This window comes from Microchirus variegatus (assembly GCF_963457635.1).
Source record: "Microchirus variegatus genome assembly, chromosome: 1".
NCBI classification, from domain to species: Eukaryota; Metazoa; Chordata; class Actinopteri; order Pleuronectiformes; family Soleidae; genus Microchirus; species Microchirus variegatus.
The window spans coordinates 41,458,139-41,484,634 of NC_139802.1; the positions used below are offsets into that span (position 1 = coordinate 41,458,139).

At 43.0% G+C, this 26,496-nt stretch overlaps 1 protein-coding gene across 1 annotated transcript; it reads right to left on the reverse strand.

The window, feature by feature from the left end:
- Positions 1-7,668: 7,668 nt before the first annotated feature.
- On the reverse strand, positions 7,669-23,617 carry LOC310935243 (arrestin domain-containing protein 3-like). Its single transcript, XM_083899100.1, has 8 exons — positions 23,160-23,617; positions 18,437-18,518; positions 17,555-17,702; positions 17,231-17,333; positions 16,850-17,106; positions 13,135-13,288; positions 12,876-13,030; positions 7,669-9,658 (listed from the first exon to the last, which is right to left on the reverse strand). Exons 1-8 carry the CDS (start codon positions 23,521-23,523, stop codon positions 9,581-9,583), a joined length of 1,341 nt encoding a protein of 446 aa, XP_083755226.1. The 5' UTR covers positions 23,524-23,617; the 3' UTR covers positions 7,669-9,580.
- Between the last annotated feature and the right edge of the window lie 2,879 nt (positions 23,618-26,496).

Sequence of the window (26,496 nt, forward strand, 5' to 3'; positions counted from 1 at the left end):
GATCTCAGGACTGTTTCTTACAAGTTGTAAACAACCTGTTTGGTGTAGGGCGTTATTTAACGCAGCTGTTTCTTTTTTCCTTTTTTTTTTTTTTTTTTTTTTTTTTTTTTAAACATGATGTTTCTGTTCAAAGCACAGGATATTTGTGCAAATGTATGCAAACTAACAAAGGTAGAGGTGAATATAAGTCTGGTACTCTGAATAACGTTAAAACCACTGCACACAGGACGTGCTGCAGGTTCTGTTGCAGGTTCAACACATGAAACACGTGAAAGCACACACTTTAAAAAGAGGTCAATGTATGGAAGGTCAAAGGTGGGAAATGAAAGAGAGTATGAGGATGTGCAGTAATAGAAAGCTATGAGAGAGATGAAGAGAAAGAACGTTTTTGGGAGTGATTACAAACATATTTGCAACAGGTTGCATAGAGAAGAAGTTTAGACAAAAAGTGAAGACATACGGAAGCGAATTGCTGCCACACATACAAAAAAAGAGAAACTATCACGTTATTTTGAGATAAGATTGTTTTCTTGTTATAACGAGAAACTATCACGTTATTTCGAGATAAGATTGTTTTCTCGTTATAATGAGAAACTATCACATTTCACTATCGCTCTCGTTATAATGAGAAAACATGTTAACGTGTTAGTTTCTTGTTACGAGAAAACACCTTATCTCAAAATAACTTGATAGTTTCTCGAAATAACGTGATAGTTTCTCGAAATAACGTGATAGTTTCTCGTTATAACGAGAAAACATCTTATCTCGAGATAACGTGATAGTTTCTCGTTATAACGTAATTCTGAGCACCCCATAACGTGATAGTTTCTCGAAATAATATGATAGTGTGTTTTTATAAAGGGAAAACGCCTTATCTCGAAATAACGTGACAGTTTCTCTAAATAACGAGAAAACACCTTATCTCAAAATAATGTCATAGTTTCTTGAAATAACGTGATAGTTTCTTGTTATAACGAGAAAACACCTTATCTCAAAATAACGTGATAGTTTCTCGAAATAACGTGATAGTTTCTCGAAATAACGTGATAGTTTCTCGTTATAACGAGAAAACATCTTATCTCGAGATAACGTGATAGTTTCTCGTTTTAACGTAATTCTGAGCACCCCACTTTTTGTATGTGGCAGCATTAACTCTTCCGTAAAGACACACAGTCGGCATGAATGAATAATTTTCGGAGCTAAAGTGAAATAATCTTACAAAGTTAGCTATTATGTTTGTTTGAAAGGACGTTAAACGCCAAAAGTCAAGATGAAATATTAAAATCATCCGTGTCATGGTTTTTAGTATTCAAAGGTGGTTTGATTTCCAAAGTTAGAAGTGGGTCAAAACTGATGAGAAATGAGACACAGAGGGCGCTAGAATGCGTGTTAGCATGCGCATTAGCTAACAGTGGAAAGTAAAAGCCATAAACAACAGGACAGTGATGCTTTATTCTTTATTGTATTATGTTTCCTTCCTTATATAAAGACGTTTTGGGATGTCCGCAGCGTGATGATGATGATGATGATGATGATTATGAAAAACAGGAAGCACAGGTGCACAGGACTTTTCTATAAAACATTCAGGGAGATTTCTTTCTTTCTTTTTTTTTTTAAACCCAGTTATAAAGTGAACAAATCTCCTGTCGCTGAGCTGTAGCTGGTGTCAGAACCAACATGGCGTCACAGCAGCGCCACCACCTGTTACTGTGTGGTCATTACAACATACTCTGCCACATCTTAAAAGGTCAAGTTCTGTTTAAAAAAAAAAAGAGGGCAGGTTCTGGGACAACAAGCCTCACGCTGATTAGATAAGATGACGACTAAAGCTTGTAAAAGTGAGACAAACATATTTAATTTGACATATTTAAATTTAAGAATATGTATTTCAGTGAATTTTGTAGAATAGAAGTCCATGCCGGAACTTGGTCTGACACCAGCTACAGTCAGAGGCCGAACACAGTAGTTTTTATATATCTATATATATATTTAAAGAGACAGAGAGGTGGCTAAGGGTTGTTCACATTTGAATATTTTGGTTGAAGAACTGTATATTTGGAGAATCAAACCCTCAGTCACATTGTGCCACATATACTGCAAATCAGTTCCCTCGTTAAAATCCCTGTAGTTTCCCTCGTGTGAAAGATGCTGCTGTTTCTTTACAAATGATTTAGTTTCAAGGAATAAAAACAAGGGCAGAGCCCAGATGTCTTTTGGTCAGGAGGTCAGGGGGTCAGGAGGTCAGAGGTCAGGAGGTCAGGGGTCAGGGGTCAGGGGGTCACGCAAAGACAAGGTGGAGTGTAAACTAACCAAAGTTAAATACGCTGTATATCAAATCTGTCACCCACTCATGCTTCAAAAGATTGAACAATTTCAAGTTGTTTTTTTATATTGGAAACGTTGGTGAATGTACTCTGTACTGTACACTTACTCTGTACTGTACACTAACATGTACACTTACTCTGTACTGTACACTAACATGTACACTTTGTACTGTACACTAACATGTACACTTTGTACTGTACACTAACATGTACACCTACTCTGTACTGTACACTAACATGTACACCTACTCTGTACTGTACACTAACATGTACACCTACTCTGTACTGTACACTTACTCTGAGTTCACACACAGCAGTGCTGGAGTTCAATGTTAGCGGCATAAGCTGGCCTTTGTCGCCACTGTCGCCACAGAATGATGCTCAGAGGTAAAAATAAAATCATGTTCAGCTGTTCCCTCGCTCACAAATGTGCTTGTATTTGTATTTTGCAGGTAAAAAAAAAAAAAAAAACTTTAAATATACAGGCTCTGTTACAAACGTCTCTTTGTCATCATTGATTTGAGCAAAACGTGAATAAATAAAACTACTGCAGGTGCAATGTTATTTATTTTACTGCAACCATTCACAACCTTTAAAGGACGTCTGTTGGTGGACGTGTGGTTCTGTTGGTGGATGTGTGGTTCTGTTGGTGGATGCGTGGTTCTATTGGTGTGTGTGTGGTTCTGTTGGTGGAAGTGTGGTTCTGTTATTGGATGCGTGGTTCTATTGGTGGATGCGTGGTTCTATTGGTGTATGTGTGGTTCTGTTGGTGGATGTGTGGTTCTGTTATTGGATGTGTGGTTCTGTTGGTGGATGCGTGGTTCTGTTGGTGTATGTGTGGTTCTGTTGGTGGACGTGTGGTTCTGTTGTTGGAGGTGTGGTTCTGTTGGAGGACCCATGGTTCTGTTGGTGACGTGTGGTTCGGTTGGATGTATGGTTCTGTTATTGGACGTGTGGTTCTGTTGATGGACGTGTGGTTCTGTTGGTGGAAGTGTGGTTCTGTTATTGGCCGTATGGTTCTGTTGGTGGACGTGGGTTTGTTGGAGGTGTGGTTCTGTTGGTGGATGCATGGTTCTGTTGGTGGATGCGTGGTTCTGTTGGTGGAGGTGTGGTTCTGTTGGTGGACGTGTGGTTCTGTTTTTGGAGGTGTGGTTTTGTTGGAGGACGCATGGTTCTGTTGGTGACATGTGGTTCGGTTGGATGTATGGTTCTGTTATTGGACGTGTGGTTGTGTTATTGGATGTGTGGTTCTGTTGGTGGACGTGTGGTTCTTTAATTGGACGTTTGGTTCTGTTGGTGGAAGTGTGGTTCTGTTGGTGGACGTGTGGTTCTGTTGGTGGACGTGTGGTTCTGTTGGTGGAAGTGTGGTTCTGTTATTGGACGTATGGTTCTGTTAGTGGACATGTGTGTCTGTTGGAGGTGTGGTTCTGTTGGTGGATGCGTGGTTCTGTTGGTGGAGGTGTGGCTCTGTTGGTGGAGGTGTGGTTCTGTTGGTGGATGCGTGGTTCTGTTGGAGGTGTGGTTCTGTTGGTGGATGCGTGGTTCTGTTGGTGGAGGCGTGGTTCTGTTTGTGGATGCGTGGTTCTGTTGGTGGATGCGTGGTTCTGTTGGTGGATGTGTTAAGGTTAACTATAACATGACTCCTTTAAAACATGGTGTGAATTGTGCTTAAAAGGCCAGACCACGTCATGATGACAGCCAGGGGGCGCCACAGACCTGACTCCTCTCATCGATGCCTTTGGACTCCAATGCTGCTAATAATGTGGTGAGTTTCAACAACAGCAACAGCATTTTACATAGAACCATTACATTTCTGTATTTATTTCAATCGCTGACCTTTATTTAAGATCATTTTAATCCGAACAAAGTGATTTGCATAATTTAAAACAACATATACCATATACCATTACCTGGTCTGACTATATAGTTGTGTATATAGTTAATTACTCTATAGTTTAACCGAGACATACGATAAGGGGCTGAAATGAAATAGACTGACCAAGACACAATGGTCAAATTTGACCAAAGGTGTTTTATTTTTCCCTGATATATACATTATATAAACATATATGAATATATATTTAGTTTATGTCATTGAAACGTCTCTCGTACTCATTCTCAAAGTCCTCAGTTCGCTGGGAGGAAGCGATGCAGTTAGTATCGTGTACAATGCAAATGTTTTTGTTCTGCCACCAAACCTGAGTGGTGTGTTTAGAATTCCTCAAGGACACGCTGTGGCGTGGCCATCTGCCCAGACGCCTGAGAGGTAGCTTGTTTGTGGTGTCTGTGCACGACTGCTGGGATGACTGTGCGCGCGCGCGTGCAACTTGTGCAAACAAAGCAAACTCGAACTCAAACTTTCGTCGGGTGAACTCCAGAACGTGCGGCGCTAATATAGCATAAGGTCAGGGTGGGAGTCTCTGTGGGAGCCTTTTATTCAACGGGCTCAGGTGTCTCTCGCGACATCTCCGCAGTAATCCAAGAAGCAAACAAAACACACGACACCTCTCTCAGTCAGTGGTGAGGCGAGAAGAAAACTTTGTCGTTCGCAGCAGCGTGAGCAGAGCAGAGGCCATAGTGACAAATCCTCTCAGAAAGCTCCGATAAGGAAGGAACAACAACTTTAAAGGTGCCATGACAGGATGCTTTTATTTGGCCTTAGGGGCCCCTTATACTATATATGAAGCCTTGGTGCAGAATTACAGCCAGTCTCTAAATGAGCTTTCCTAAAACTAGTAATTTCTGTACGTAGCTTTACAAATGCTAACGAGGAGGTGAGTGACAGGTCGAGCTGGAGAATAGGGGCGTGGCCTTGACCGGCCTGCAGCCTCGGCACCATGGGCGCTAATGTTTACAGCGGATGCATCGCAATGACGCGTAGAGTCGTTCAACCTTTCCAGTTTGACCAAGAATCGGATCTGGACGGAGAAGCACCTGAAGAAGTAGAAACTCAGAACTCAGTAGAACTTATACAACAAAAGTTCAGTGCCGTTCTTATTTGTGTTATGGTAGAAAGCGAATACTGATACTGGCATAAAGGCATACCATACATAAATATGGAAAATTGTACTACATGGTTACAAGTATCATAACATTTCTTATGTTGCTAACTAACAGACAGACAAACAAACAAACTCTGCGAAAACACATACCTCCTTGGCGGAGGTCAACGAGGTCGCATTTGCAGACTTTTCCCAGCTGGAACCTGAAGTCACTTGTGAATGGATCACTCTCCTGCACCAATTCCATAGAGAAGATCAGTGATTATATATAGGAGTTGTTCCATCCACTGTTGGCCTCCATCAGTAAGTTTAAATGTGTTGTTTTTACGTTTTTTTAGTGTTTGAAATCCTTCATTTGCCTTTATCTTAGTGACACAAACTGACCAAAAACACAGATTATCTACATGGACTTTGGTGCAGAGGAGTGAGTGCATTATAAACGTCAGTTTCCTGTCAGAACAGGCAGTGTTATTGAGATAAAGTGAGATAAAATGCAGGGTGCACACAGCAATGTTACTGCCATGTGTCAGAATCTACTACCAAAATATCTGAAGTCAACCTGAACACTCAAACTCATCAAAAAATATAGTTTTGCAGTATTTTTATTTACTGCAGGGTTAAATTCTTCTATCACTGTTTTGACACTGCTCTTGTACAAGACAGCTTTATGAATATGGCTCGTGGACCTTTAAAAAAAAATGTGATGCCAATCTTTGTCTTTGTCTGTCTGTGTCTCCAACCAGTTCTAACCAGTTTCTGTTTATCAAGCCTGACAGAAGCCGCCTGTATATTAGCAGCCAAAACATCACTCATGTGACCTCACATCACGCACACGCTAGGAGGGGTTTTGCTCTTGGCATGTGTGCATGTGTCTCGATGTGCAAGACTGTTGTTTAGTTGTCAGTCAAGGTAACGTTTGCCTAGTAACAGAGACACAGAGCTCTCAGAAACGTGATAGACTCTCTGCAGAGTAAAGTTCTGATCAGTTTTACAGACCGATGCATGTGTGGCGTTAGCCAGGCTACGGCTACGGCTGCTCATAGAGACCAGTGTTGTTCGTCCAGCTTGGACGACGGTCGTTTGCATGAAACTTACTTTGATGTGGAAATATCCGCCACTTTTCTTAAGTGTTTACCTCTGTCATTCTTTTGACTTTGAGAGTATGTGTGCGTATGTGTATAACGTATATTGTGTATACTAGTGCGAAGAAGATTTGTCAGTTATGGTAATGCAAGATAAGGAACTTAAAGGCTAACATAAAACAAACACTGTGCAACCACATTAGGCACAACGCACATTTTTTTAAATTTTCGATTAGCATTAGCGTGGCAGACAGTCACAAAACAGCTAGCTACGCTAATGCTAAATTTTAACTAGTGCAGTGCCCGTAGGAAGTATGTATTCCTATAGTGGGAGTTGAAGAAGATTTTTCAGTTATGGTAATGAATGATAAGGAATGTAAAGGCTAACATAGTACAAACACCGTGCAACCCCCAACAGTGTTCGTATTATGTTGGCCCTACGCTAATGCTAACCGTAGCCTCGCTAGTTTACCTTTGGAAACAGGCTCGCCAAGTTAGCCACAAAATATTAGCGTGCTAATGCTAAATAAATATGTGCTTGCGTATTTGTTCTGCGTTGAACCGTGTGAAAATCTCCCTGCTCCAGACAGCGCAGCTGCTGCTGATGAGCCGCTGTCTAGTACCACCTAAATTCAAATTACTCCAAAAAACGTGAAAATCAAGGATGCACACCGTCGGGCCATGCTCCACCCATATCCAAAATCTTAGGGCGATCTGACTAACGGTCAGCGAGATATGCCCGTCACAGACACACACACTTACTTTATAGATAGATGTGTATAATGTAGTGTATTCTATTCCATTCTATTGCCACAGTGACACTGTTCAGACGATCCCTGTGCATCTGGTCCATGTCCATGAAGGTTTGTGATATTTGGCACTAAACAGCCACCATAGTTTAGCCTAACCTTAAACATCACAAATGAATGCCTGACCCTAACCCTTAACCTAATATTAACATAAACCCAATTCCAACCCTAACTCTAACCACAATTCAAATCTTAGCCCCCAAATTAACCACTTCCTCAGTAATGACTTTCTGCCTCATAAGGACCAAGTTTTGGTCTCCACGTGGACTACTGGTCCTGACAAGGTCAGCGTTTGTTTGTGTGTAAACACAACAGGAAAAGGAACTGCTGCATCTGCTGAAATCCTCTCTGCAGAGGGGTGGAGTTTGTTGTATGTGCACAGTGTGTCGAGTCACGCCGGTGAATAAAAACACTGGTTGTTTTATAAAATAGACCTTTTATTTATTTTTATTATTTTTTTTATAAAAAGTTGATCATGACAGCAATAGGATCATGACAATAATATATAATGCACAGAAATGGAATAAACAGCAACAGATATATATATATATATATATGAAAATCTAGTGCAAAATAGAATCACAAAATACAAAAATATATTGCACTTGGTACTTTTAGGTGGAAGAAATGGTGTTTGAACAACATTCTCAATTTGATATATATTCATCTGTAAACATTTTGTCGTGTATATACTTTGTCATTGGTTTTGTGAGCACAAAGCTTCTGTTAAACGTCCACGTCTGCTGGGAAAGTGTTCATCGAGAGAAGCTTCAGGTCAGCGCAGACACCAACAGGCAACATGTGGTATGTTCATGGAGTTGTGCTTTTTCTTTGGGGCCTGTGTGCATTTCCACCTAGACACACACACACACACACACACACACATTCTTGTACTTGGCGCACACTGAGGACCAGCATTTCCGCTTTATAAGTCAACGCAATTACAAATATCTACTTCATGAATGACATCTACAAAGAACTACTGGGTGCAGTACCATAACATGTCTGTAGGTGGAGCCCCAGAGCGAAAAAGTGTGTGAATCGGGGTTTTTGTACCAACAAAGTATAGCATGTTTACAACCTAAGGAAGTGATTTCAACGAAAACAAAACAAAGTGAGGACCGGCCAAAATGTCCTCACTTCGTAAAAATGTCCTCACTTTGTTGGTTAAAAACCCTCACTGGTCCTCCGTATGCCACAAGTACAAGAACACACACACACACATACACACATACACACTCTCTCCCACACACACACACACACACACACACACACATTGACTTCCATTCTTTAGGACAGCATACATTAAGTGTTATCCTTAACCATAACCACTTAAAGTCTAAATCGAAACCTTAACCCTAACTACAATGCAAAAATATGAGCCCTAAACTTAACCAGTTCCCCAGAAAGAAGGTTCTGCCTCATAAGGACCAGGTTTTGGTCTCCGTGAGGTCTACTGGTCCTGACAAGGTCAGTGTTTCTGACAGAAAAAAAGGTCCTAAAGAGGCGACAAATACAACTACACACACACGCACACACACACACACACACACGCATTGTGAGCTTTACCTTTATAGTGACAGTTCAGGTTTTTTCGTAGTGAGGACATCAATAAGTGGCTAAATCAGAAGATCATACATCTGCACTTCAAATAACCTGAACTATCCCTTTAAGAGCTCAAGGCTGGTCATTGTGTGACCATATTCTGAATTGAACGATCAGAAATCGCCTCATCTTCTAGTTACCGCTTTGTCTTTGTCATTATTTTCTCAGCCTCTTCCCTTTTAATGTGTTTTAGCTATGTTCACAGAAAAAAGAGAGACGGTTTCCACCTGAAGTCAGGTCAGATAAGAACACCTTCAGCCCACAGTCAGAAGCTCAAACTATCTTTTTTTTTTTTTTTTTTTTTTTTTTACACACAGGATAGTCCTGCTGTAAATGTGCCATTAAAATCAAAGCGTAAAACTTCTGTTTATATCTGTGGACAGATTCTACTGAAGCGTAAAAAGCCTGCGGGAATCTGCAGAAAACAGAGCCACTGATAGAAAATAAAAGAGTTGTTATGTGCAAAATTCATAGTGAGGCAAGAGGAAGCTTCCGTCCTCCGAGTCCACACAGTGATGTCAGACATCGTGGGCACAGGATATAGAGAATCCAGGATGGCTTCGTTACACCCGCGGTCCGTCCATCGGTGGTCACCTGACACTCTTTTTCGAGCTGACAGTCTCGCGTCAGGGAGGGTCGAGCCTCGGCTATCGTGATATATAATCTGGCGACGAGCTGGTCCGTGTGGTCCTGCAAGCTCGGAGTTGTGTGTCCGGGTTTGTGCGGAAGCCTTCAGAAGTTTGAAGTTTGCGCTCTCCTCAGCGGGACGGACACGTGTCGGGTCGCCGGACGTCTGTGGCCACGCACACTTCCTCTGGGTTTGAGTATGGGTCAACCTGAGGGGAGACGGAGAGAGGGGGCTGCATGTTTACAGAGTGCTGATGCAAGGGCTTCATCTATGTACGCTCTTAGAAATAAAATTGCTAAGTAGAACCATATAATGTTCTTTCGGCTTGTCCTCAGGAGAACCCTGGAGCCTTTTTCCACCAGTAACCCTTTTAAAACCCTTTATTCAGGAAAGTGGTTTTAAAGAGTTCTCTGGAACAAAATGGTTCTTACTGGAACCATCAGTGCGATCAAGAACCCTTTTTCAGAAGCAAATGGTTCCAGGTAGAACCTCAGCCCTTGTAGTAGGACCCTTTTGGAACCCTTATTTCTAAGAGTGTATAAAGAAAGTTGCATCTGTCTGTCTGCGACGGGCATATCTCGCTGACCGTTAGTCCGATCGCTCCAAGACTTTGGATATGGGTTGAGCATGGCCCAATGGTGTGCATCCTTGATTTTCACATTTTTTAGTAGTAATTTTAATTTTTGCCGATTTATCACGCTACACCAGGCAGCCAGCGGCTCATCAGCAGCAGCTGCGCTGTCCGGAGCGGGGGAGGTGGGAGTGAAGAGGCTGTCCTCACGGCGGGTGACGCACACGGTTCAACGCAGAGCATATATTTGTGAAGCATTAGCATGCTGCTACTTTGCGGCTAACTTGGCGGACCTGTTTCCAAAGGTATGCTAGCGAGGCTACGCTTAGCATTAGCGTAGGGCTAACATAATACGAACACCGTTGGGGGGTTGCACGGTGTTTGTATTATGTTAGCCTTTACGTTCCATAACTGAAAAATCTTCTTCAGCTCCCACTATAGGAATACATACTTCCTATGGGCACTGCACTAATTCAAAAATAATAAATAAATAATATACTATATGTAATTAAACAGCTCCTGGAAACAGCGTGTGGGTATGAGCTAAAAAACAAGGCCAGCATCTTGAGAAAAGTTTTAGCATGAAATCTAGATTATATCATTAACGGCTCAGCGGCTGCATGTTTGCTGCTACTCCTCCCACCACAAATATGATTATGACTTCACTTTATGACTTAACGTCACATGATTTTTTTTTTTATTTACCAAGACTGGGAGAGACACACACACAGAGAGAGAGAGAGTCTGCTAAAGGTGTTTTAAAATATAATATTTGCTTTTCATGTTTTCAGAATTTGCTTAAAGACTCAAACTACAGCGTTTTATGCAGTCACGCTGGTAGAATGTCAACATCATTAACATCACAGAGCTCTCCGTCTATTTTTCGTAGAAACTCAAAAGCCTGCAGACGAGTCTGATGTGTGGACACTGTAATCTGTCATCATAAATATGACAGAAGCCTGCAGCCACGCAAACACTCGCTGCAACGACTGAATTTCTTTTTGCTTCTGCTAATGGTTTTTTTTTATTACAGACACAGACTTGACACAATTTCGTCCTCGGTCATACTGTATTAACATGAACTTAAAGCTGCCGTCAGTCACTGAAACGTGTTAAATATCTCTTTGTTCTGATCCACAGCGTTATCCCAATATTCCACAAAGATGTGATCCTCTCTGTTTATGGAGTTATGTCAGGAGCAGTATTTGTGATGGAGGCCAGTGGAGCTGATGTAGGACGGGTGTGATGTGATGTGATGGAGGGGGGTTTGTGAGGTGATGGGAGCAATCTGCTGGTGCCCACATCAGAATCACAATTGGACTTGTTCATGTTTACTCTAGTTCAAGTGTTAGGATTAAACTACACTCGGAGAAATAAGGGTTCCAAAAGGGTCCTTCTACAAGGGCTGAGGTTCTACCTGGAACCATTTGCTTCTGAAAAACCCTTTCTTGGTAACACTAATGTTTCCAGTAAGAACCATTTTGATCCTGAGTAAAGGGTTTTAAAAGGGTTCTTGGTGGAAACCCTCCAAAAGGGTTCCAGGTGGAACCTTTATAAAAAAAAAAGGTTCTACCTGGAGCCAAAAACGGTTCTCCTATGAGGACAAACTGAAGAACCTTATATGGTTTCCCGAAGAAAGGGTTTTTCAAGGGTTCTTGGTAACACTAATGGTTCCAGTAAGAACCATTTTGATCCTGAGTAAAGGGTTTTAAAAGGGTTCTTGGTGGAACTTTATAAAAAAAGGTTCTACCTGGAACCATTTGCTTCTGAAAAACCCTTTCCCGAAGAAAGGGTTCTTGGTAACACTAATGTTTCCAGTAAGAACCATTTTGATCCTGAGTAAAGGGTTTTAAAAGGGTTCCCAAAGGTGGAACCTTTATTAAAAAAAAAAAAAGGTTCTACCTGGAGCCAAAAAGGGTTCTCCTATGAGGACAAACTGAAGAACCTTATATGGTTTCCCGAAGAAAGGGTTTTTCAAGGGTTCTTGGTAACACTAATGGTTCCAGTAAGAACCATTTTGATCCTGAGTAAAGGGTTTTAAAAGGGTTCTTGGTGGAACTTTATAAAAAAAGGTTCTACCTGGAACCATTTGCTTCTGAAAAACCCTTTCCCGAAGAAAGGGTTCTTGGTAACACTAATGTTTCCAGTAAGAACCATTTTGATCCTGAGTAAAGGGTTTTAAAAGGGTTCCCAAAGGTGGAACCTTTATTAAAAAAAAAAAAGGTTCTACCTGGAGCCAAAAAGGGTTCTCCTATGAGGACAAACTGAAGAACCTTATATGGTTTCCCGAAGAAAGGGTTTTTCAAGGGTTCTTGGTAACACTAATGGTTCCAGTAAAAACCATTTTGATCCTGAGTACAGGGTTTTAAAAGGGATCTTGGTGGAACCCTCCAAAGGGTTCCAGGTGGAGCCAAAAAGGGTTCTCTGATGAGGACAAGCCGAAGAACCTTATATGATTCTACTTAGCACTGTTATTTCTAAGAGTGTAGGAGCACTACCTGTTTCCTCAGAGGAAAACATAAACACCTAAATGTGATTATGTTTACAAGCCATTATAATACCACACCCTAGTAGTTTTCAACGACTTCAAGAGTCGTGATGTTTCTTCTATAATAGAAGTCACTCAGCTGTGACTTCCATATATTACAATATGTTGTAATTGTTTAATGTTTACTGCCATTGCCTTTGCCTATAGCAGTGAGTGGTCTCATGACATTTGAAGGTCGACCATATTGTGACCTAGTTTCAAAAGCTCCATGTGAAGTTCCCTCTCCACACGATCTCTTATTTTATTCCATTGCACTGTTGTTGACAACATGTTGTGTGTCTGTGTGTGTGTGTGTGAGTCCCGTACCTCAGAGTAGACTGGCGGGGGCAGATATCTGAACTCTCTGATGTACGTAAGCAGAGCTCTGTGGTCCTCTCCCTCCCCCTCCGATCTATCACAGCCTTGCAGACAGTCTTGCCTGTGCGACTCTGATATTGCCAGATCGCTGTAGCTTGGTGGAGCTGCAGGAAACAAACAAATAAGTAAGTAAGGCATCTCTGCACACACCCGAGAAAAAAAAAACGACACACGTTTTTGCGCCCGCCCATGTTTGCAGACTACATACCCTCAGGAGGCTCGGACAGGCCGAGCCATGTCAAAGTGCTGCAGTTGCTGCTGATGCTCGAGGTGCGGGTGGTGCTGGCGTGGAGTGGTATTGTCCCGATCACCAGGGGTAGAGAGAGAGACAGGTTCAATCCCCCAGGAATGTCCACATACACCTGCAGGCAGAGATATGTGGGGGAAAAGTGTGTTTTAAAGGCCCGGTGTGTAACAGTGAGTGACGTCTAATGGTAAGACTGCGAAAAGGGAACACTAAACAGTTGGACGACACACTGACCGATTCAAATAAATGGGTAATTTAATGGTCCGTGTTTACAGAGCACTTTTCTAGTCTTGACGACCACTCAAATCTGATCGACACCGCAGTTTCGCCCGTTCACACTCCGTCGACACAGGAGTAACCAGCGATTCACACCATCTTCTTCTTCTAAATCGAATCCTAGTCCGCTTGCTCGGAAAAAGTCCGGTTCGTTTTGGGGAGGCGTGAATGCGCAACTGAACTCCACAGAACAAAGAAGTGAACTCCTGGTCCGCCTAAAACATCGGTCTCGGTTCACTTCAAGTGAACCAAATGCAGGAAGCGGACTGCAAGGCAGGGCATTGTGGGTAAACGCAACCAAAACATGCGTGCGTGTTGAGCGATAGTGTCACATGTTCACATCGGATCTGATGCAGTTCCATGTTTTGCTCTGATGTGGAAGAAGTTCAACAGATGAGCCGGTTTTCTTCTTCTCCGTCAGTAATTCTTGACACATCGCCACCTTCAGGCGAGGAGGGGAATAGGTTATTCAAAAGGTTTGGTTGGTTTCACTAAAAGTGTGAAAGCAAACTCGGACCGGCTGAATGTTGTCACCCCTCAACTGAACGACTATTAGGTGTGAAAACGACCAAAGTGGACACATCTGCATGTAGAGCCGGGAACAGAACACGCAACCTTCCAATCGAAAGACGACTCGCTCTACCACTGATCCACACGACGCCTTCCTGATTCAGACTTATGATCCAGACATGTAGGAAGTGCTAAGAACATGAACCTGTTTTTCCTTTTGCCAAACCTCTTCACCTCGTTCTTCTCCTCATCATGTCCTTATCAGGCGTTGGCCACGAAGGATTGAACGACTTCTTCGCCCGTACCAACTTTGTCGTGTCATCCACCGCGTTCTCATCCGGCGAATTCCAAGATATGAGCGACGGAGTTAGTGACCTCTCCACCGGTGCCGCCGCCGCCGCCTCTTCTGCGACCGATTTGGCTATCTCGGCGCTGGGTTGGACGGCGGCGGCGGCGTTTAGCGAATATTGGCGTTCGTGATGTTGCGCAACCAGGTTCTTCAGGATCCCCTTTCTGTCCGGACTGCTGGCGTGACTGTAGTCACAGAAGTTCCTCGACAGCGACGACGTGTTCTTTCCCGGTGCCTCTGGCGACTGTTTGAGACGTTCGCTGCTCAGCCTCGAGCACGAACTTCCCAGCCCTTTTTTCCCCACCTCGTCAAAACGAGCGGAGCCGTGAGTGAGGGATTTGAGGAAGCTTTTGAAACGGGAAGGCTTTTTTTTCTTTACTCGCGACTTGTGAGCGTTCTCCTCCTCCTCCCCGTCCTCCTCCTCCTCCTCCTCCTCCTCCTCCAGCTCCTTTAATTCACTGTAGCCCCGGCCATGTTTGAAGAAGTTCACGAACTTCCGGACAATCGCCGGCTCTTTAATATCCTTCATCTGTCTGTCCATGAGCTTCAGCGGTAGCTGTGCCGTCCGACTGAGGTCGGCTTTCGACTGCCTCTCGGACTCCACCATTCCCTTGAAGTCGTCGTGATCTTTCTGAAGTTTAAATAGCTTGCCCTCTAAATGCTGCAGCTTCTTCTCCATCTTGCTGAACTTGAATTTGAGCTGATTGTGAGCATTCACCTCCTTATCGCGCTCGAAGGTCAGGTTCCTCAGATCTCGTTCCAGGGACCTCCTCTCGTTGACGCTTGCGTCCGGCAACGTCTGCACAGACGCCTCCCAGGTCTTGATCCCTCCTCTGCTTTTAGAGAATTCGGTAAGTTCCCGTTCCCTGCTCAAACGCAGCATGTTGTTCATCTTGTTCATGTTCTTTATCTCGTCCGTCTTCCTGAACATGGTCTTGCTCATGTCGTTCCTCCTGTCGTTCCTCTCGTCCATTTCGTGCATCTTGTGCTTTATGTAATTTACGTTACTTGTCTTGTCCGTTGTCTCTTTAACGGTCGTCTCTTTAATGTCAGTCATTTCCTTCACGTCATTCTTCTTCATCGTGTCATTCGTCTCATTAATGTCAGTCATATCGTTCGCATCGTTGACCTCGTTCACTTCAGTCTCGTTCACGTCTGTCCTGTTGCTCGTGTCAGTCTCGTTCGCGTCGTATGTCATACTCACGTCGGACGTTTCTTTCAAGTCACTCGCCTCGTTCGCGCCAGTCGTCTCGTTCACGTCGGTCGAATCGTTCAACTTCTCGGTGTCACCCGTTTCGTTTGCCTCCTTCGTGTCGGTCGCATCGTGACTCGCGTTCGCGTCGGCCGCTTCGTTAGCGTCGGTCTCGTTCCCTACGCTCGTCTCGTTCGCGCCTGCCGCTTCGTTAGCGTCGGCCTCGTTCCCTTCGCTCGTCTCGTTCGCGTTGGCCGTTCCGTCCGCGTCGCCAATCGCGTCGCCGATCTCGCTCGCGTCAATCGTCTCGTCGGCGCCGGCCTCGTTCGCTTCGTTCGTCTCGCTCGTGTCGGCGGCGTCGTTCGTGTCATTCGTCTCGTCCGTGTTAGGCATCTCGTTCACATCATTCATCTGAACGGAATCCTGTGCGTCATCGATGTCATCCATCGTTTTGTTTTAACGACGTGGCGCGTAGTCTATCACAGAAAGATCAAAGCCGCTCAAATGATGACGACGTTGACGGTGATGATGTCTTCAGAGATCGGACGATGACAGCAGCTGAGAGACTGTGCTCACAGCACAACTGCGATTAAGAACTTTGAACTGCGGAGGGCAGCGTTACGCCTTATCCTCCGAGGACATTTCTTCTTTCTTTGAAGATTGAAATTGAAACGATGACAGAGTAATTCCTTCTGCCTTTTTTTTGTTTTCTTTTTGTTTTACAATTTTACAATTTTTTTTGAAAAACCCTTTCCCGAAGAAAGGGTTTTTCAAGGTTTCTTGGTGACACTAATGGTTCCAGTAAGAACCATTTTGATCCAGAGAACCCTTTAAAAAACCCTTCCTGAAGAAAGGGTTTTAAAAGGGTTATTGGTGGAACCCTCAAAAAGGGTTCCAGGTAGAACCTGGTTCTACACTCTTAGAAATAAAAGTGCTAAGTAGAACCATATAAGGTTCTTCGGCTTGTCCTCATAGGAGAACCCTTTATAGAAAGGTTCTACCTGGAACCTTTTTGGAGGGTTCCACCAAGAAACCCTGGGGAAAAGGTTTTAAAGGGTTCTCTGGATCAAAATGGTTCTTACTGGAACCATTAGTGTTACCAAGAACCCTTGAAAAACCCTTTCTTTGGGAAATGTTTTTTTCAGAAGCAAATGGTTCCAGGTAGAACCTCAGCCCCTGTAGAAGGACCCTTTTTGAACCCTTATTTCTAAGAGTGTACCTAGAGCCAAAAAGGGTTCTCCTATGAGGACAAGCCGAAGAACCTTATATGGTTCTACTTAGCACTTTACTTTTACGAGTGTAGATCATCAGTTTTGCTTTCTACGGACACAAACAAATGCACGACTCACCACCAGGACATACTCCACTCTGATGATGGGACAGTCCAGAATGGAGGGGGACACTGGTGGTATCTTGAGCAGTTTCCCCTCCCAGCTCTGGCTTTTCCCCTGCGGCAGGGCCTCACCTCGCAGATTGGACACCGGCTGCTGGATCTGTTTTCCTTTGCCTTTGGCAAAGAACGTTTGGGTCTGGTACAAGGTCGCCTTTGGCACCACGACCCTGGACGAACAGTTCTCCACCTCGGCAAAGATTTGAATGGACTCGCCTTTGGGAGAAGATAATAGATCAGTCTGTCAGACTGAGAGAGAAGTGACATGAGTGAAATCTCTAAAGCAAAGAGGTAGAGTTAGAGAAGTGAGAGGTTTTGAAGTGTTGTTTTTTTTACTCACCTGGTGTGTAGCCCTTTCGTGCAATCTTAGCACTCAGGGAGATTGGGCCTGAAGCACAGAACCAGCAGCACAGGGTCTTTTCCTTTGTACCAGCCTGAGGGGCCTGTTGACACAATACATAAAATCTCATGAAAACTGTCTATACACATATCATTTTACATTGTTCCCTATTGGAAATGAATGGAAACCGGTGACACCGTTGTCTATCTCTGTGGTAACTATGGTAGGGAATTTGCCTTTTTGAGTTTTTACATCAAATTCTCAGGGTGTGGTCTCCACAGTGCACCATGGGAGGATTCTGGGGGTGTGGTGTACAGTACCTACCAACAGCAGAGGTGTGTTGATGTCGATGTGCTCAAACACAATGAACTCTTTCTTCACTTTGACGGGGAGCAGCCATGGACGGTGCAGCTCCGCTTTGACCCAGTACCTCACGCTGCCATGCTTCCCTTCGAAAGACGTGGCCAATGCCCTGAAAGACGCAGAGAAAGGCCACGTTAGGAAGCGTGGATTACCCAAACCACTTTTATGTATAAATACTATAACAGTCAAAACTCCAGGACAGCAGTTTTTTTTCACGTTCATGAAGTAAAATGACTACTTTGCTTTTAGATCAAGGCTATTCAACTTAAGATCAGGCCCTTCAAGCACTTTGGACCGGCCCGTGGCCCATTAACCCAATACAACCATAGCTTCGCCTATTTCTGGCACTTTGTGACACTTTGCGTCCCTTTTTGGCAAATACTAGTACAGCCAAATACTAGTATGGGCCAACTGTAGAAGTTGTACCTGAATATTATTGGTACTGTTGCTTATATTTCTGCAAAAATAGCCATTTGTAGCCATTGCACCTTAATGTTGTTTATATTGTTATCTCTAATTTTGTAAGAGCCTCATCCAAATGTTGATGGTACGGTAACTGCACTACTTTTTGCACTATACGCAAATTGCATTGTACCTGAATGTTGGTGGTTTTGTTACTTACCTTTTTGAGCACAAAACTAGCAACTATTTCAACAAAGAAGTGCTAAATAATTTATATATATAATAATAATTAAACTCATGCAAGTAAATTATATAGACATTCTCTCTAATAGGTGAAATATTTGCGTTTGTGTAAGTTTGGTTTTTGTAGCCTAACCAATGATGCAGTTTCAGTATTTGGACATTATTGGAAAAATATTTGAGCCCTTGGTAACTACTCACATCTGAGGCAGGTTGAAGCTGAAGGCAAACTCGTGTAGGCCAGAATGCAGAACAGTCAGACCTTCCTCTGGACAATCTTCATCTGAAAAAGACAAAGGACATGTGTCCGTTTACACCTGTATTTACACTTGAGCCGAAACCATAACCCTGTAAACAGGGTCATATACTGGATCAACACACAAATCAAAACACTGAAGCGTCACTTGCAACTTCGTCTATGAAGGTTCTCAGTCATCTAGGACGTTGTCATCTTCAGGAGTGAGTTGAAAGAACTTCACTGATAAGGTGGATGGTGCAACGTGCATGTACTGATCCATTGTCTTTGTTTTCCTGGTAGTTTAATGTGATAATTGGATCATCTCAGCAGGGTTTGGTTCCTTGATAGTGATACAATACACTCCAGGAGTGTTTTAGTGGCTCCTTCTACATGGTTTTTTAAGAGTTTCTAGCCTTTAGCTTGACCTTCTCTGTCTTGGAGAGGTTTCACAGCTTGGTTATTCGTGAATTGGGCGTATATATATATACGGTGTGTTTTTTGGCCCTCATTGTCTTCCACATGAGGGGTTGTGGTGGTGGACTGGAGCCAATCCACGCCTATGCAGGGTAAAAGTGGAACTTCCGGTTGGTTCATTTTCGAACCTGCGGATCGGTGACCTTTTAGCTGAAAGTGTTACGGAAATGGCGGTGAACACAGTCAGAAATGTTTTTTCACGTACACGATATTCGGGCTGAGCAATTTTATCGATTCTGCGATATATATATCTATATGTATTTTTCATCCGCGAGTATGGATACATTAAGTCCCATTCAAATCCCCCCGTGTTCTGCCTGGCACTTCCTTGTAGGACGAGCGATTTGGTCAGCCGGCCACTAGTGTCGCTGTAGAGCATTTATATAGCAAGTGACCCCGTCTTCACGCTCCGACGTCTCCCTCTTCCTGCTTGAAAGCAGATGTGTGGAAGCACTTCGGGTTTAAAAAGACGAAAGTAACACAGTTTTTTTTCGTCCAAGCACCGTTTAGCAGTTAGCTCCGTTAGCCGTTAGCACATCTTTAATTCATTTTGTCCAGTAGACTCTGTCCAGTCAGGGACATATATTGTGTAATTGATGTTTTTTTAGTTTTCAGTTCAATTAATTCAATCCGAGTAAATGGAACACTCACAAGATGTCACCAAAATCACCTTGTCTACTTTAAATCTTTCAGAAAATGAGAATAAGAGTATAGAATTATATCGAATCGTATCGTGAGCTGAATATCGTGATATATATCGTATCGTGTTGCTGAATAGCGTGTATCGTATCGTATCGTGATTCATATTGTAACTTGGGTCGCCTCGCCATCTTTAAAATGCGGGCTCACGCATGAAAGGGTTTTGGAAACACGGCCACACGGACATATCCGAGGCTAGTTTGATTTCTGAAGAAAACTCAGTATGTGTGGTCGATGAAAATGACCTTCTTCTGTCAATGTTTTTATTTGAAATTCTGTCTCCACTCAGCTCAACTTCAGCTTCCTGCCACCTCATCATTCACTCTGCCCCCCCCCCCCCCCCATCTCTGCTTTTTCTGTTTGTCTCACTGTGTGTGTGTGTGTGTCTGTCTATGTGCTATTTGTGTGTTTTCGGCATTAGAGCTGTCACAGCTTGTGTGTGTGTGTGTGTGTGTGTGAGAGACGGAGAGTATGCGCCTGCATCAAGTCACTGGCAGCACAAGAGCAAAGCAGGAGTAGACCGGTATGAACCAGACTGAACAGCTTCCTTCAGCTGGAAACTCCCAACACGCTCATTACAACTCAGCCTCCCATTGGAGGGGGAAGCGTGACACGGATTAGAGGCCGCTCTCTGATTGGTGCAGCCGAGACAAGCCCCTGCCCACAACTGATCCGCCATGTGGTGTGTGTGGCATGAGTGTGAGGAGGGGGTGTGGGGGGGGGGGGGGGGGGAGGAAGGGTGGTGTTGCACACTATCAGTGAACTCCAGGTACAGCTCTCACGCGAATGCTTGAATGAAATATACACGGAGATAGAAAAAGATCACGTTCCCCAACGCAGATCCTTTTTGTTCTTACGCAGCACAAGAATACGGCTCCTAGCCTCAACAGTACAAAAATACTTTGTTAAACGTTCGCGACACTTGGATTCCCTTAGTGTCGTCCATTTTGGAGCTGATAAATATGTCATTTTGTAAAATGTATTATATTTACACGTTCTTTTGGCCAAAATGGCCATTCCCTTGATTATGAATGTGGTTAGATTTAGACACAAAATCATGATTTTTCATCATGGTTGACTGTGTTATCTTTACCTTCAAAACTTGAGAACGATGTTCCTTTACAGATATTAAGAAATATACAATAATAAGAATACAAAACGCTTCCCCTGGTTCATGTAAAAGTAAAACAGCAACAGGGTAAAAGCCTTGACTTCTTCTAAATCCCAAATATAATCAATTGAATGAGTTTTAAGTATGTAAACAAAAAAGAAGATTTGCAATTCTAACATTGTGGCTAAGAAATGCACTAGTCTGACTATTCCTGATTTATCATTAGAACCTAAAACAGTAAAGTGACATATGAACGGGTCATTGAACGCTCCGGAGTTATTTCCTGAGAGCGAATAGTTTTCCACGCCGTCGCGTTTCACCTTGACCTCTGACACCTGACCACAAACGACCCTGAAAACAAAACAGGATGTTTGCCGTGGAGCGAGGCTAAGAGCGAACGCTGATAACGGAGCCAGAGACGAATGATGACGACGAGGTCGTGAAAATGTCTCTGAAGTCTGTGACGCTGCTGTTTTTACGCTCAGCGTGAGGTTTAAAGAGTGTGTTTGAGGACGAGGAGTCTGACCCACATACTGACGATGATAGCACAGCCATGCATCTGACAGTGTTTCACCGAGTCTGAAAAACTAAATACACTCTTAGAAATAAAGGTTCTAAGTAGAACCATATAAGGTTCTTCGGCTTGTCCTTGTAGGAGAACCCTTTTTGGCTCCAGGTGCACTCTTAGAAATAAGGGTTCCAAAAGAGTCCTTCTACAAGGGCTGAGGTTCTACCTGGAACCATTTACTTCTGAAAAAACATTTTCCAAAGAAAGGGTTTTTCAAGGGTTCTTGGTAACACTAATGGTTCCAGTAAGAACCATTTTGATCCAGAGAACCCCTTAAAACCCCTTTCCTGAATAAAGGGTTTTAAAGGGGTTCTTGGCGGAACCCTCCAAAAAGGTTCCAGGTGGAACCTTTATAAAAAAGGTTCTACCTGGAGCCAAAAAGGGTTCTCCTATGAGGACAAGCCGAAGAACCTTATATGGTTCTACTTAGAACTTTTGTTTTTAAGAGTGTAGAACCTTTTTTTATAAAGGTTTCACCTGGAAGGGTTTTTCAGAAGCAAATGGTTCCAGGTAGAACCTCAGCCCTTGTAGAAGGACCCTTTTGGAACCCTTATTTCTAAGTGTGTGCTCAAGTGATGTTCGCACGTTCTTTAAAGCGGGTTCCAATAAACTGTCACTCCAGAAAATAGCTTCAGGTGCTCAGTAACACCTTGCTACAACATCCCATAAATAAGGGTTCCAGCCCTCCTGTGTTCTTCTACAAGGGCTGAGGTTCTAACAGGAACCATTTGTTTTTCAAGGGTTCTTGGTGACACTAATGGTTCCAGTAAGAACCATTTTGATCCAGAGAACCCTTTAAAACCCCTTTCCCGAATAAGGTTTCTTTACAAAAAAAGGGTTCTCCTATGAGGACACACCGAAGAACCTTATATGGTTCGACTTAGCTCTTTTATTTCTAAAGAGTGTACACTTTACACGACGACTCCACCGGTAATCTAGTCGTCCAGTAGCAGCCGATTGCTCCGTAACCTAAGTCACTATGTGCGAAACATTCAAATATGCTGTTTGTGGAGATCACACGTCACAGATAGTAGAAGAAGAAGACGACGACAACATGACACAGAGAGAGAGAATAATAATAATAATAATCAGAGAAATGTCATCTAAAAACATGGCAGTGCTAAATTAAACCCGCTCTCACGAGTCGGAAGGATCCACTCACTCATGGGGTTCTATAGGACGTGGTGTGGTGTGAACTTGGCTTTAACAGTGGGGACACAGGTACTTCTGAACCAGCAGCTGACACACACACACACACACACACACACACACACACACACACACACACACAGACAGACAGACAGACAGGCAGAGTGAGTGTGGTCCTCCCTTCCTCCCTCCCTGGCAGTTTCTGAACAGGTTTGAACCGCTTCGAACAAAGGGAGTTGCCTGAGCTGTGCAGTCTGCTTCAGGATGTCATCAGTGTGTGGGGAAGAAAAAAAAAAAAGAAAATATGTTTCGTTCCGCATCAGTTTGCGTGAGTGTTCGTGACAAATGGTGCAAAACACACATGGGTGCGCGCGTTGTTGTTTTTTATCACAGTGCGTCACGCACACACACACGCACACACACACAGATCCCTTATGCACTTATAAAGTGGTTGGTTCCATGTTCTGGTTCTGGTTCTGGTTCTGACCCCGGTCTCAACCATCAGCTGTTGCATCAGCACCACTGATGCGTTGACGCTCTGCTGCGCTGCGCTGTGACATTTCTGCGCTCCCAAACTTTCTCTTCACGCACACGCACACACGCACACACACTCACAGAGACAGAAGTTTTTGCGTGATCAGCTGTTTTTGCCGCATCACTGATGCGTGGCCCCGACTGCCCTTACCTCTTTCCTCTCCTATCAACGTGTCGTAGTGGTGCAAATATTCCACCTCCTCGTTGTAGTTCTGCGTGTACGCCGTGTTCGCTCCGGCGTTCCGCGACTCCGTCCAGCGGACCTTGGCGACGCCGCGCGCCGCGATGTCCAGACTGCGCACCCGCACGTCGCCGGTCACCTCCACGACCACGCGCCCGGACACCAGCTCTCCGCCGGAGAACACGGGCAGATTGTTCTCGTTCAGGCAGTCGAAGCAGATGGCCAGGGCCCGCACTTTGCCCAGCACCATGGTGAACTCTGTGCCAAACGGCGTAAATGAGAGGCGAAATGTGAGTCGTGGTCGTCGTTGGAAAGCAGCGAGGCGCAAATTCATGCGCCCAAGCTCTGGCTGCCCAGCGCAGAGCTGGGTCTCTGGTTCATCTGGCTGAGGCGCACAGCTGATGGTCCGCTCCAGCGCGCGCTCTCTCTCTCCCTCCCTCTCCCTCTCTCTCTCTCTCTCTCTCCACTCTGCGCTCTTAAGACCTCCGAGCGCAAAAATAACCTCACTGAGCATGTGCGCGCACACACACACAGCTGAGCTGGTACACAATATGCGTGTATAAATATATGTGTACATGTATGCGTATACGATGCGTATCGCATACGTATATATGACAGATCTGACAATTAATCCAGCGCACGCACACGCACACGCACAGAGAGAGAGAAGGTTTGCGCAAGTTTTTCTTAAAAGGACTAAAGAGTGACTTTTATTCATTTTGACTTTGATCTTACTGTGAAGAGCCTCTATGACCAAATACATCACCTCAACCACCAGGGCCACATCTACACAATTCTGTGCCAGGGGGCGATTCTAGAGTCTGTAGGGGCCCCAAGCAAGCATTCCAAGGGGGCCCTTCCTTCCAACCAGTGTTCATCACCATTATGTTATAAATAATCTGACACCAACGAAAAATGTAGGAGTTCAAACTGTTTTTATTTTTATTTTTCAAAATGAAAGACCCTTTCCTCAAGGCCAAGGGTGATTGGTGGCCAGTAGGTGGCACAATGACTGTCTCATCGACGAGTCAGTGATGACTTGTTGATACAACTACAGTCATGAGCAGCAGCAGCAGAGATTGTTGATAAAAAATTATACTGATATTGACTTTAAATGATAGCATAATAACAATGGTGATGACGCGTAGCATAGTAGCCTCGAAATCCTGCAACCTGGAAGACGAGGACTTGAAAACAAGAATAGGAAGACGACAGGTGCCCCGACGGCAGACGGTGCACGGACGACCTAGATAACAGTGCTTCGTAAACAGCGCGGCGTGTTTACTGTTGCACGTAGACGAGCATTTCGTGTTTTTCCAGCTCTGTCGGTTCTGTTAATTAGAGCGGTTTTCTCATATAGAGGGAAAGAACGCATAGAAACGCAAGAAACAACAACAACACATTGTCACTGTTACTGGTGCAGAAACAGGATAGATAGATAGATAGATAGATAGATAGATAGATAGATAGATAGATAGATAGATAGATAGATAGATAGATAGATAGATAGATAGATAGGTAGGTAGGTAGGTAGGTAGGTAGGTAGATAGATAGATAGATAGATAGATAGATAGATAGATAGATAGATAGATAGATAGATAGATAGATAGATAGATAGATAGATAGATAGATAGATAGATAGATAGATAGATAGATAGATAGATAGATAGATAGACAGACAGACAGACAGATAGACAGACAGACAGACAGACAGACAGATAGACAGATAGATAGATAGATCAAGCTCTTACCTTGTGATGTAAAGTTTTCCTCTTGCCTCAAAACCACTTGATTTCATTCACAAGGCTAATATTTGACAGATTATACTTCACCCAGTCATTTTTAATTGGAATCCACTCAGTGATATCATGTACAGCACGGCCCATTTACCAGTTTTTGCACTTTATAATAGTAATTATTATGAAAACATAATCCTGGTCAGCCTGTCATTGTTCTACTGTTTCATCAGGCTTATGTCTGCCCTCTGCTGGAGCTTTGGTGAATATCTCATGTCAATGCTGAATAGCTCATGTGTTTGCTTCAGTGTTGAAGCTGAGGAAGGTGATGTTTTCATCATCAATGGGAGATTTAAACATAGGCCGGGTTCAGCCAAAAATGTATATTTTTGGTTCTATTCCCAATGAAAAAGCAAAAAAAAAAACATCCGTGCTGTACTGAACGCAACCATTTCACTCTGTGGAAACATGGCTTTGAATTACATGATCAAAATTTGACAAATACATTATACTATGTTGTCCAAAATGTGACAATTTTGGAGAAAAATTTTTTGGGTCCAAAATTAGACAAAAACATCATACTATAGTATGTTGTCCAAAATTTTAACATTTTTTTGAAAACTTTTTTTGGGTCCAAAATATGACAAAAACATCATACTACTATGTTGTCCAAAATTTGAAAAATATTTGGGAAAAAAAAATGTGGTCCAAAATTTGATAAAAACATACTATACTATGTCGTACAAAATGAAAAAAAAAATTGGAAAAATAATGTTTGGTCCAAAATAAGACAAAAACATTATACTTTACTATGTCGTCCAAATTTTGAAAAAAAATTGGAATTTTTTTGGTCCAATATTAGACAAAAACATCATACTATACTATGTTGTCCAAAATAAAAAAAATAAAAATAGAAAAAAAAATGTTGATCCAAAATTTTTTTTGATAAAAACATAGTATACTATGTTGTACAAAATTTGACAAGAACATCATACTATACTATGTTGTACAAAATGAAAAAAAAAATTTGGAAAAAAAAATTTGGTCTAAAATTAGACAAAAACATCATACTATACTATGTTGTCCAAAATTTGCCCAAAAAAATTGAAAAAAAATGTTGGTCCAAAATTTGATAAAACACTATACTTTCGTCCAAAATTTGGAATTTTTTTAGGGTCCAAAATATGACAAAAACGTAATTCAAATACAACAGTCGACCGCCAATGACGTCTAACGAAAGTGTTTACTCTTATTTTTGGTAGTTTTGGTGTTTACATACAGTAGTCACAGACACACACAATGGGCTGTCAGCCGATGAGTTACGAACACCACACCTGTGATAACCAGAGTGGTGTAACTCGTCGTTAAAAAGGCAAAAATGGACGTTGAGGTCAGTTGATGTTCTTTACTGAACAACTTCTCAGCAGTTACAAACATACAGAGCCCGAACACACTAGTTTTAGCACGACAAAACCAGATACCCTATACAACTATTTATTAAGAGAGTTTTGCCTCCCAGGAACCAGAGTTGTATAGTTCCGGAAAACATTACACTGATCACTATATATTGG